This window comes from Ursus maritimus, unplaced genomic scaffold (genome assembly GCF_017311325.1).
Source record: "Ursus maritimus isolate PB19 unplaced genomic scaffold, ASM1731132v1 scaffold_18, whole genome shotgun sequence".
Lineage (NCBI taxonomy): Eukaryota > Metazoa > Chordata > Mammalia > Carnivora > Ursidae > Ursus > Ursus maritimus.
This window is the reverse complement of record NW_024424230.1, coordinates 12982111-12995319: the sequence shown is the minus strand read 5'-3', so window position 1 is coordinate 12995319 and position 13209 is coordinate 12982111. Positions and strand designations below refer to the sequence as shown.

At 43.7% G+C, this 13209-nt stretch overlaps 1 protein-coding gene across 2 annotated transcripts in view; it reads right to left on the bottom strand.

The window, feature by feature from the left end:
* BCL2 (BCL2 apoptosis regulator) overlaps positions 1-13209 on the bottom strand; it is a 168535-nt gene that overhangs the window by 59826 nt on the left and 95500 nt on the right. Inside the window, exon 3 of one of the 2 annotated variants that reach the window (XM_040632450.1) lies at positions 1470-1544. The exons of the other annotated variant lie outside the window; for it this stretch is intronic. Coding sequence (XP_040488384.1) covers positions 1470-1544 — 75 coding nt within the window. The remainder of the gene's footprint in view (positions 1-1469; positions 1545-13209) is intronic. 2 annotated transcript variants of the gene reach the window in all.

The following is a 13209-nucleotide window of genomic DNA, read 5'->3' as shown; positions in this document are numbered from 1 at the left end:
GGCAGCCATACATGGGCCTGCTTCATGATACGAAGAGAGAAACTCCCGAATATCAGTACCCCGTGATGAATGTCACACTCAACCATTAAAGACCTATTTTTAGCAAAGTCAACCACTAAGTTCTGAGCCAAATGAAAGGTCATGCGTTATCTGAGAAGCACATGTTATTGTGGTCATCAAATGGCTAATCTGGGGTGAGGTGTCTATGGAAGATGCTTGTTATAAAAGTAGAGAGTACTATACTGAATACTGTGATTCAGAAACATAAACTGATATAAATGGTAAAGGGAACATGGACTTAATAGCTAAATTTCAAATGACATTGCAAGTGAGTCCAATAACATGACATTTCTCTCTCTCTTTTTTAAGATTTTATTTATTTGAGAGAGAGAGAGAGAGAGAGTGAGAACGAGCACATGAGCCGGGGGGTGGGGCAGAAAGAGAGGGAGAAGTAGACTCCCAGTGGAGCAGGGAGCTCGATCCTGGGACTCCAGGATCATGACCTGAGCTGAAGGCAGACGCTTAACCAACTGAGCCACCCAAGACACCCCCTGACATGACATTTCTTGATATTGATTATTAACATTGGCAAAAATGTGCCCTAAGTTTTTTCAACTTATTTTTCCATGAGGTGGCCATGCATCAAATACATGGTTCTAAAAGCATATGATCACATCTAGAATGGTCCTGAAGACACCAGAGTAGATTTATTTCCTTACTAACATGACCTTGAACAAGATCGATTACATTCCCAAGCCTTGGTACCTCATCATAGTGATAATCATATTCATCTTTCATAGGCATCCAACACAGCACACGCCAAAGCCGCAGACATCGACTAAACGTCAGTTCACTCTTCCTTCCTTAGCTTCTGTGCCCAGGGTCATCTCAACTTAGAGCAAGCTGAGAGTTCTCATTTTTTGGATACATTTATTGGCATCATCCAATGGCATATATGCCACAAAAGGACTGGAATGTTTGTCTGTTCAAAGCTATAGCTATAGAACCCAGACAAGTGCCTGCCCTAGAGCACGTGCTCAATAAAGAGTCACTGAATAAATGAATAGGTGGTTATAGTGACATGAGGTTGAATGTAAAGATGAATCATCTTCATGGCTGACTTGTCCGTATTTTTTGAGGGAAGAGATCTATTCTGAAGTGCATTCAGGTAATTAACTTACACATGTGGCCATCTTACAAAATAAAGGCTCAAAATCATCTATTAAGGAGAGTGGTGGCTTCAACTATATCCTTTGGTACTTCAGCCTCAAAGCATTCATGGGAGAAGTCTGGTCCCAAGGGCTCATGGGTCAGCAATGATCCCCAGGAAAATGGGAACCCACATTGGTCAGAATGCTGGGGATGAGGAGTTGGCTGTGCCACTGACAAGCTGTGTGGCTTTGGGAAAGTCATTTAATATCTGCTCAAGCACACTTTGGTTTCACTGTGTTTCAACGAGCGACACTGACCTGATTTATCTCTCGAAGTCCAAAAGCCCCGTGCCTGGGACTATGGCAGCCCAAGCTGGTATCCATCCACACGGCCTGTTGTAAAAAATTACATGTATAGAAACCGTGGATGATAACAGCGGGGGGTGGGGGGTGGGGTGGGGGAACAAGGAAGAAAAATCCACTGCTTTAACCCTCTTTTCAAGAAGTGCTGCTCACAATTGCTCACAGCTGGCATGCCTCAATGGTAATCATTTGCAAGTTTCAAAAATGTTGAACCTTGAAAGTCAAATAAGGAGCTCTATCTTCAAAAGGGAAATTAAAGACCTGGAGCAGACCACTTGGGACCTTTTTATTACACCTGGATAATGGCAGTATTATTACTTGATCCAGCAGTGTGTTCTTATGAATAGGCTAACACATACCCTTCAGCTGTAAAACAGTGCTTTAGGATATAACATGTTGATTCAGATACAAAATAAAATACCTGTTTGTATGGTCGTTTTTAATGAAAAGTCTAAAAACACGCCTGTTTAACAAACTTCTATTTTTATAGAGCTTGCCTATGAAAGCCTGCTTAAAAAAAAAAAAAAAAAATCCAACTATGGGTGGTCTCACACCCCGAAAGGGCACAAGAATCCTTTGTCAGACCATGTGTCTTAATTTTGGGTATGGAAAATGTGGTCACCATAATTATAAGCCTGGGAAAGCAAAGAGTTTTAAAAATTCTGTGCAGGAGGGGAGTAATAATTCGTTAGCATTCAATAAAACTGTAATTTAACCAGCTTTTAGGTATGTAGCAATCAACATTAAAATTACAGCACTTGACAATTTTCGATTTTACCTTATGGCTATTTGTTGAAGTGTCTCATTTCCTTGACGAGACTTACGTTGCTTGAGAACAAATGCCATGTTTCCCTTATCCCTACAGCCTCACCCAACCTGGTACATGGGTTTGTTTTTTGTGTTCAGTGAACCACAAAGAATGTTTCAGGAACAACCTCAGGAAAATCAGGCGAGAAATAATTCAGGGTAAGAGGAAATCAATGCGTAACTTGTTTAAACACTATTCTCTTAGGCTTCAAGATATTTCAAATACATAATTTTAAAAGGTTCAGCTATGGAAAAAGTTCGTTCCTGCAGGTTTTGAAATGGGATTTAGCCAAGGAAAGAGTCAATACTAATTAAGTTTTGATAAAGGAGGCAGGGGAGGGGTAGCCTATAATTTAGTCACTTGGTTACTAAAACCTTTTCTCTGATTGAAAGGCATCATTAGGGGACAAATGACACATACTGGAGGAGATATAACGTGATCCCTTCTCCCTCTATATGGTCGTTTTGGGCCTCGAAATGAAAAGATCAAAGCCAAGTGAGCCCATGGAAAATTAATGAGAGCTGAGCATTGCATGCGGTTAATATGCTTAGTTAAGTCAGGCAGTAAGAAAGACGCAGGCCTTTATCACACAGGATAAAATACAAACAGCCTTCCAGAAGGCTGGGCAGACATGAACTTGGTGCTCCTACCCCTGGATGCATTACAGCTATGGGCTCCTTGCAGCTTGGATTTCCTAATTTCTCAGATTTCTAAATTCCACATTTCAACCTCCTTTTCCTCATCGTTAAATCCCAATATTTTAGCATTTAAACTCTATCTTCCAGCCTGCACCTCACAACAAAAACCAATTCTTTTTTGAATCTATCTTCTTTACATGTTGCTATTTCTTAGAATAGAAATCTGGACGATTATAAAGGCTGGTGAGGAAAAGCAACTTTTTTCCCAAATAGGGAAGAACGTTATGGCTTGGTGACATGTGGCTGCCAAATTCATACGTGAAATAGATTCTTCTGCGTATTTAAGGGTTGGGCTCCTTCTGGGGATGCTGTGGGGGCCAACAGCATGGCCTTCAGAGGCCAACCTGGCTCGAGGCCCACCCTGTCCCTTCTGAGCTGTGTCCCTGTTGACATATCATTCACCTTTCTGAGCTTCGGTTTCCCTGTCTGACAATGAGGAACAATTCTCATACCTTCTAGTGGTTTTCAGGACTCAGGCAGTGCAAGGTAAGCATTTAGCACAGTATCTGTCACGTGGTGAGAACTCCCTCTCTGGTGGCTATTTCTGTCATCACTCGCTGCTGCAATCTGTCCTGCTCCGAACAGGACGCAACTGAATGCCAAACCATTCCTGCATTTTCCACGAAGTTCCTCAGGGGCGGCTGCCTGGGAGGAACGGTGCCTGGGAGGTGGCTGTCCCCTCCAGAGTGGGCCTTGTGCTGGCTCACATCTGGTAAATCTGGGCACACAACAGGCCCAGTCAGGGAGAGAAGGGAGGGAAGGGGGGAGGGGGCGGGGAGGAGGGGAGGGAAAGAGGGGAGGCAAGCTTTCATAAGATAATGTAATATTCAACCTGGCTTCTTCATTCTTCTCCAAGGATCACCGAATATTTTAAATTCAAATGAAAACCATTAGCAGGCAGATATGGCGAACTGAGATGTGGAGTCTGTGAGACAGCATTCTTTGTAGGGGGTAAAAAAGAAGTACAAGCAAGCAAAAGACTCAAGTTGACTTGTCTGCCTTCCTCAGTCTGGTGTGGGACTTTCTCCATGGAAAATTTTTGTCTTTTAATATTGGGTCATGGGGTGGATTTTATTTGAGCTCTTCAGGTTATTTGGTCTTTATTTTGTAAGAAAGTAGTTATATTTGCTTTAACAACAAAGCAAAGTGGTTTTGGGATGAGGAAAAGAGAAGCATGATGCTGAAGGAAGGTTTAGCCTGACAATGTACCTGCATACACACCAACACACACACACACACGTGCACAGATACACACAGAGACATACACACTGAGACACACACACACTCACAGAGAAACACAGACACACACACACAGACACAAAAACACAGACACAGATGCACTGAGACACACATATACACACAGATATACAGACATGGAGACACAACCCAGACACACAGACACACAAACACATACACATGCAGAAACACACATGCACACCCTAGCCAGGCCTATCCGACTTCTTCTGTGGTGTGGGTGGCAGAATCTTACCTCCCCTCCACTTTCTATCAAGAAAATCCTGACCTTTCCAACCACACATGGGTTAAATATGATAGTAAGAACAAAAAGCAGAACAATTAACAACAAAACAACACTACCAAAAAAAAAAAAGAGAGAGAGAGAGAGAGAGAGAAGCACATTTTCAAGCAAGTAGGTCTCCAATGAAATATTTAAAGACCAATTCAAAACCTCTACTGTTTGAGGAGCACGCATCTCACGGTGTTCAGACATGTTCCTGTTTTGTTTGTTTGGGTTTATTTTCGCCTTCGTTCTGCAGGAAGCCTCACAGATATGACGGGGTGATTTAATTCTGTACAAACCTCGCCTCCCTAAATTCTTAGAATGTAGATAGATACCACTACCGGTATTCTTAGAGTTACACAGCCTCTCACGCCAGCTAGAGCAAAGCAGAGCCCACATTTCACTGGAATCCCTACTTGTAGTTATTTGCAGGTTTTTCTTCACGACACACCGGAAACCAAATATGCAGCACTATTGCAGATACTGATAAATGGGCTTCTAAGACCTTCTCCGTGGCCTGCAGGACAATGATGGACTTATATCCAAAAAGGGAGCTATGACTTATCCCTTCCACCTTGGAGAGGAAAGTTAAGAGTTGAGACACTCTTTTGTCAGGTGTCAAAATGTAGTGATGACAACAGATACAGTCAGACGCATCAGTGAAAGGACTCGAGAAAGTTTCTCCCCTCCATCGCAGGTGGCAGGACGGTCATGAGCCAAAGACGAGAGAACTGACAGTCAAGCATGCGACAGAAGAACAATGAAGCCACGCTGGAAGGGGTGGCATTCCCTAAAGCAGCCCAATCTGCCGAGCCCTCAGCCTATCAGGTGGGGTATTCAGAGCAAGTGTGGCACCTCTGCGTGAAGTGGGCAGTGAGTAGCCAGCACTCGAGAGGGATCAGGGCAAAGACCAGGGCCCATCTCCCCAGTGACATCTGCTCCTACTGCTGCACTGCCATCCAGGTCCCTAAAGTGCACTTGAAGACTACTCTTAGCCTCGGGCTGAAGTGTCCCTAACAGGCCATCCGCACTTTGAGCATGTAACACATCATGGTAAGAAAGTCCAATTTTTTCAACCAACGCTGACATTTAAGACTTTCTGTACGATGGCCAAAATGCCTTGAAACCCAGATTCCTGAAAGTCTTTCAAGACACTAACCGATTTGTCCTTATAAACCCCCCCTTTCCTATCACACCCCAAAGGAATGTCCCTGAGATGATCTAAGGTTAATATGTAAGTAAATGAAGTGGATGATCCTGCCCGGCTTTACTGAATGAGTGGTTTTTAAAGAAGTTTCTTGTAAAAGAAAATTAACTTATTCCTTCACTCATTTAACATTCGTTAGAATATCAGCAGCACGACTCTATGACTACTGGCATTACGAAGATTTAGAAGACCTGGTCCTGCCACTAACGAAGAGAACACCCTGAGACCACTGACCCAACCGTCCCGTGCCTCAGTTTACTCATCTCTAAAATGGTGAGGCCTGGACAAGATGGTTTAGTTTTAAAAATAATTAATTAAAGAGAGAGAGTGTGTGCACGCATGTGTGAGAGTGGGGGGGGGGAAGGGCAGAGGGAGAGGGAGAGACAGAATCCCAAGCGGACTTGGAGCTGAGCATGGAACCCGACATGGGGCTCAATCCCATGACCGGCAGATCATGACCTGAGTTGAATCAAGTCAGACACTGAACCGAATGAGCCACCCAGGCGCCCCAACAAGATGATTTCTAAGTCTACCTTAAGCCTTAGCATTTGGGAAGCACACATTTATGTGGATTCTGCTCTGTAAAAGTCACCTTGTTGGAGGCCCCAAAGGAGACAGACATGAAAGACCTCATTGGGTTGACAGGGTCACTGTTTGGCTGTATTTCCAAACTTCCAACATAGGTTAAGATGACTGGGCATCAAATGTCTATCTTCCTTGATAAAGAATGCCTTCCTTTGATGTTTTGAGATTCTTCATCAAACGGGGTCCACTCTCGTTCCCACAGGCTTGGCTGAAGCATCCTTCCACTCGCCTGTACTTCACATTTCTTCTGCAATTTGGTTTTGGTGGCCCCAGCAGCCTCAAGAGCTCTCTCAGCAAGCACGAACTTTGGCCTGAGCTGCCATGTTTCAGGAATTCTAGAATGTGAGGTGGTTCCTGATCCATGCAGCCTGCCCTGCTCCGCGAAGTGTATCCTTTCTCTTCTCCCCTCCCTCAAGAACAAGCGTCCTGGCCCACAGCCTGCAGGCCTGCAGTCTGGGGATGAGAGACCTGTTTTAAAATCTGTGCGTGTCAAACCTGTCAACATCCAGGCTCAGGCAAACAGGCTGCCCTTGGGCAGAACAGCTTTGCTAATCAATCATGCTTCAGGGAAGTGGGTGGTTTGTACGTGAGGCCCACTTGCCGTGACCAAGCCCCTATGAAAATGTCTGAGTGTGAATGAAAAAAAGAAAACAGTCTACTTTCCATGCCGCTGCAGGAGGGCCAAGGCAAGGTTTTATTTAAAAATACCTCCTCTTTCCTGAAGGCTGAAAGCTAACATATGGGCTTAAAGAGAATTCCTCTTTCAAGATTTACTAGCGACTAAGATCAGGAAGGGAGCTCTCAATTCGGACAACGATCTCACCCACACAGCAGGAGAAAACCTTAGGGATGCTTCTCAAGTGTTCAGAAATTAGAAACAAACTATTTGTAATTTTTTTAAAAAGAGCATCCTGAGAAGATATCATTTATGATTATGGTATATGAGCATGGCAAGTTAGCAAGCAGAGCAAATTAATGCCAACTGAAGCTAAGCTAAGCTAACAAGGTACAAGTCCCTACTAAACGAGAAGCACTTAATGAGAAAAGGTCAAGTTTATTGTTACAGGGCTGGGTATATATCCTGGCTATAACCCACTGGTTGCGGCAAGTCATGTAACTTCTCTAAGTCTTAAAAAAATCCACACACATGCCCCCCCACGTTATATATATATATATATATGTATGTATATACATGTGTATATATAATGGGGCCAATTATACCCTTAACTCATAGTATTGTGAGAAAGAATTATGTAAGATACTACAAGCAAACTGTTTCTATACTGTAACACAATAGTAATGTAAACCATTGTTATAATAATAGGCCTATTTATTCAAATGCATGTTACTTTATTCAATGTTATTTGGTTTCTAGTATAGCTTTCATCTTTTTTTTTTTTTGCCATTTTAGGAATGAGTTTCTAATTAATTCAGTTTATATGCATTTCCTATCCAGACTCTTTTCACATTTTCAAAGCTTCTGCAGAAGTGACAGCACACAAGCTTAAAATAACCAGAGAAATAGCACCACAGAAATAGAAGAGATAGATAATTTAAAAAGCATTTACCCTTTGCCCCAGCAACACACTTCTAGAAATTTATACTACTCACGTGTGAGCTGAATAATGGGCAAGGCAGTTGACTAGGGTGTTATTTGTAATGCCAAAAGACTGGAAATAACCAGGTGTCCATCAATAGGGTACTTATGAGACATGTGTAGGAGGCAGTAACACAGGCACAGTCAATGAATCTCTCCTCAAGGTGCTCCCTCCCTTGTGAAGGTCCTTCCCACATTGGCTCTGGGCTTGGCCCTATGACCTGGCTACTTGGTAATGGAACATTAGCATGTGCGATACAAGAAGAGGCTTAATAAGCTCTCTTGCATTGGGGGCATGCTTCTTCTCTGCTTTTGGGATCCAGTCATCATGTGAAGTAAACCCAGGCTAGTCAAGCTGGTCCAGCTGGTAGTCAAAATCTACCACTGACATGTGAGTGAAGCCATCTTGGGCATCTAGCCCCATTCAGTTTGCCAGATAACCTCATCCATTTGAGTAAATCCATGCAAAATCAGAAGAAAAACCACCCAGCTGACCCCAAACAGCACACCCACAAAGGTGTGAATAAATAAAATCATTGTTGTTGTAAGCCACAAAGTCATGGAGCAGTTTATTATGCAGCAAGAGATAACCAATATACTGTGGTATCTCCAAAACAATGGAATACTATGAAGGTATTGTCCTACCGAAGAAGAAAGAAAAAGGATATACTCTGTGCGCTGATATGCTAAGGTCTCCGAGGTAAACTGTTACATTCACAGGCCAAGTGAAGAACAAGGCAAATAGCATGCTGCCTTTTGTGTAAGAAAGAGAGAAAATTTAAATACATATGTAATTATTTTGCATGAAGAGACACTGGACATCTATACTCAGGGCGTTAACATACATAGTTACCTGTTTCAATCGAATAAGAGACTAGCCAATTGGGTAGATGCGGACAGAGGTGGCAGTGAAATTTATCAATAAAGCCCTTTCTAAATTGTTTCAGCATATAAACCATGTGAATTGATTATCAGAAATGATTTTTAAGTGAAAAACCAGGCTAATATAGGACTGAAATGACAAAGCTTGAAAAAGTAGAATTTCGAACTATTATAATTCTACCATGATTCTCCATGATGGCCTTCCTTTGAACTAGAATAATCCTTTCCTTGTAATACATTCTATCTTCCCTCTAGACTGTAAATGCCTTGAAAGCAGAGACCATGTCTTATGCATTTTGTTTCTTCTACAACTAGCAGGCGTAGTGCAGGGCACAGAGTAACTGCTCAGTAATGGTTGTTTAGCCAAAGGAATAACAGAAAAACATTCTGATGATACTAAAAATGTCCATTGTTAACGCTGGTGAATTCCATCAAATCTTCAACAGCCTAACTTCTTCCATCTGTGCACATACTCCACATACCATCTTGGAAGAAAATGGTGAGCATTCACTATGATTTGGGGCTTTGCTTCTCTTGTAAATATACTCTGAACTACTGGGCAGAGTATATACAAAAGGTAATTTGAATGCCACGAAAGGAAAAAAAAGCAAAACATACTCCCCCATTTAGAAAGAAAACAGACCCATTTGACTAGAGGAAGTCTAGAAAAAGAAAGATCTTTTATTATTTCTCATAAGTAACAAATTTCACTTCTGTGGTTGAGTAAGCAGCAGCCTGCAGCCAACTCCCTGCCAAGCAAACGAAGCGATCCAGATAAGTGGGCTGTGGGAATAGAGCACCAGCAGCCCTCTTTCCTATACTCCAGCCCCTGGAGAAGTTCTGTGCTCAGGCCACGGTAGACAGTTGCTACAACTTCAGCATTTCCAGGAAAGAGGGTGCCAACAAGCATTCTCCGTAATCCATTTCGGGGTTTTACAATTCTCGCTAGAAATCTTCCCTTACTTTGAACCTATACCTTTCCTACGGTGCCTTACCCTCTCTACTACAGTTTGCTGCCTCCATGTCTGACCCCTATGAAACCTTGACCTCTTTTTTTTTTAAAAGATTTTATTTATTTATTCGACAGAGATAGAGACAGCCAGCGAGAGAGGGAACACAAGCAGGGGGAGTGGGAGAGGAAGAAGCAGGCTCATAGCGGAGGAGCCCGATGTGGGGCTCGATCCCATAACGCCGGGATCACGCCCTGAGCCGAAGGCAGACGCTTAACTGCTGTGCCACCCAGGCGCCCCGAAACCTTGACCTCTTGGAGGAGGAAGTCTGGGTTACCTCCACGGCTGGGTCCACATCTCTGCTTCCAGGATGTGCTTGGTGGGTTGACATGCAGAGCCATTCCAACCCTGGTGCGTCCTGGACGGCGCCACCCACCAGCACGAATCATGTGGCTTTGGCTATGTCTGCCCACCATGAATGCAATGCACGATAAGAGCCATAGGCAATCATGAGGTAGACAGTAAGGTACTAAGTATTAAAGGACATACATTTGTAAGAGTGAAAACTAAGGGTGTGTAGACAACTGTCTCAAGAGAGGCAGGCCATCTGCACAGTATCCCACTATGAGCTCTCACTGTCTTGGTTTCTCCCATATTGAATAATTCCTTTTCCTTAATTTCCCTCTTGGATCTCACTTCCCAATTTTTGATCTGTTTCACTGTTTGCTGCCATGCTACACTTGCCCCAGGGCTACAACAGTAGGGATTGCCATTGCAGGGATTACCATTTGGAGGTTCTGCAAGATAAAGACAGTAGGAAAGCTAAGGCTGACAATCTAAAATCTAAGTATGCCTTTGCCACAACAGATCAAGAAGCATTAATTATGTGCCTACTGTATGCAAACAGCTGGGTCAGATTCAGTCAGAGATCTAAAAAAGTAAGACATCATCTCTGCCACATAAGGAGAGGGATACCCATAAGATGGGATTTAAAGAAGGGGATGTTGGCTTGGATGTGCAGAGTTCATTGGGAGGGCTGGGGCCACTGTGTGCCCACCAGGACCAAGCGGAATGGATGCAGTGTGAAAGGTGAAGAAAGAAAGAATCAACAAGCAGGTCAGAGGAACCTGAACACTGATTTCCGGACACAGACGAAAGAGGGGAGTGTGACCTATGATGGTTTCCAGATTTGGGAGTCTTGGGGGGGGGGGAAGGAAACCTGGGCTGATCCTGACAGAAAAGGGGAGTGCTTTGTGAGGACTTGGTTGGCCCAGGGACACACTGATTCTGGGGGAAAGCAAGAGAAAATTCAGTACTGCAGATAAGAAAATAAAACTGGGAATATAGTTTTATGATTGAAACCACGAGGAAAAAATGTCTTTCTGAAGAGGTGAGTGAACAGGGGAGAGGAGAAGGAGGGAAAGGTGTTGGGGAGCACTCCAAGTGCTCAGAGTTCCAGATGGAGGAAGGAGAGAGGTGGAGACGCGGCGGGGTGAGCCCCTAAAGAGCAGGGGCATGTCCCATTCATCTCTGTATAGATCCATGCAACTAAGCGTGGCTCTGGCCCCCAGCAGGCGCTACATAAATGCTTCACAAATGTTGGTAGAGGAAGATGGGAGTGCAGTAGTGAGAGAAGTGCAAAGAAAACCATGTGCAAAGAAAACCAACAGAGCCATGCTGCATAGTCAAAGGAGAAGAATAATTCAAAGTTGTTTAAGGGCTGAAGATGGGAGTGCAGTAGTGAGAGAAGTGCAAAGAAAACCATGTGCAAAGAAAACCAACAGAGCCATGCTGCATAGTCAAAGGAGAAGAATAATTCAAAGTTGTTTAAGGGCTGACAGCGCATGGAGAATTATAGGATTTCCTGAAGACCAAAGGTACCTCTGGGGGATCTAGCACCTAGGCTTCTAGACTGCCTGGGTCTACTAGAGTGCTGGGGTAGGTGAGCCAGGCATGAGGAAGTTCTGCCTCCAATGCAGAGTCCGCACAGACCCCCCCCCCCCCCGGGGTGACGCTGCCTTATTTGGTCTGAAAAAAAAAAAAATCCCAACATTTATCACATTTTCAATATAACTTTTGTGCTGTTTTAATTTTGACTCTGAGATCTGGAAACTTTTAATAAAACTTGGGAGTAGTCAAGCTTGTACGGACTCCACTGACACTGTCTGGTTATTCTAACCATTTGGAAAAAAGGAGAAACTGGCACGGAAATTACCTTTTCAAAGAAAAGACTACTCAAAGGTACTGGAAGTTTATTTCACAGTTAAGGGGAGGTACTTGATTAGAGGGACTCTTAACAAGAAGAACTGAAGATCTAAGTAAATATTTCCCATCTGCTCCTGGTCCCACCACCTGGCCATTATTCCTCCTGCTCTGCTGATAGGTTTCAGCCAACCAATTCTGTTCAATTTGTGCAAGTTGAGAGGCCACCTGTCATGGAATATACTCACGCATTAAACAAAATGAACATTTCTTATTTCTCTGCTTCCCATATGATTTTTTAAACACAAAGAACTCACTTTCACCTTAAGCAGATTTACGAAAATGCTGACTATGAAGAACAGGTATAAACAAGGCAATCTTTTGTTGATGAAGATTGGTAACGACCCACACCTAGAAGGACCCCCTCTATTTCCCTAAGACTGGTGAATTAATCCAGCCACGCTTTCGTGCTCATTTCCCTGGCTGTTACAGACTCAAATGCAGAAAAAGGTTTTACAAGGGGACATGGCATATTTGTGCTAAAAACAGGCACCACACAAATCCACAGCAGGGAGCCAAAAAGAAATACCAGATGCAGGGAACACCGTGAGTAAAGGTAAAAGAGAGAGGAAAGAAAGTGACCTGTTTGGGGGGCTGTATATCGGGATGGGGAGGGTGCGGGGCAGAGAACTGGGTTGAGGACTTGTGGCCAAGGAAGCTGCAGAGAGGGGAATTTTTTTTTTTTAATGTTATGTTAGTCACCATACAGTACTTCATTAGTTTTTGATGTAGTGTTCCATGATTCACTGTTTGCGTATAACACCCAGTGCTCCTTGCAATACGTACCCTCCTTACTACCCATCACTGAGGGGAAGAATTCTTTGTGGACAGTTTCAACGATCAGGCTAAGGAAGACACTCTTTCCCAGAACAGAACACCTGTGGAAGTTTGGATCCGGGGAATATAAAGGTTGCAGAGGTGCTTTGGTAGTGCCAAGGACAGGGAAGATGGAAGACCCGCAAGGCCAGCCCCCTCCACCTGCACAAAGTGCTGTGAGGACCAATCCAACGGAGCTCAAGCTGCAGGGATCCCCTAACCTCGGACTGGTGGCCCATAGCAACGCTTTGGGTCTCGGGGAATTAGTGTCCATTCAGAGCTAGTGTCCAAAAATCCTCAAAAGGTCTGATTATTTTCTTTTCCACAGGGCACAGTTACTCTGATAAAAAGCTGTAGGACCCTTTGGGGAA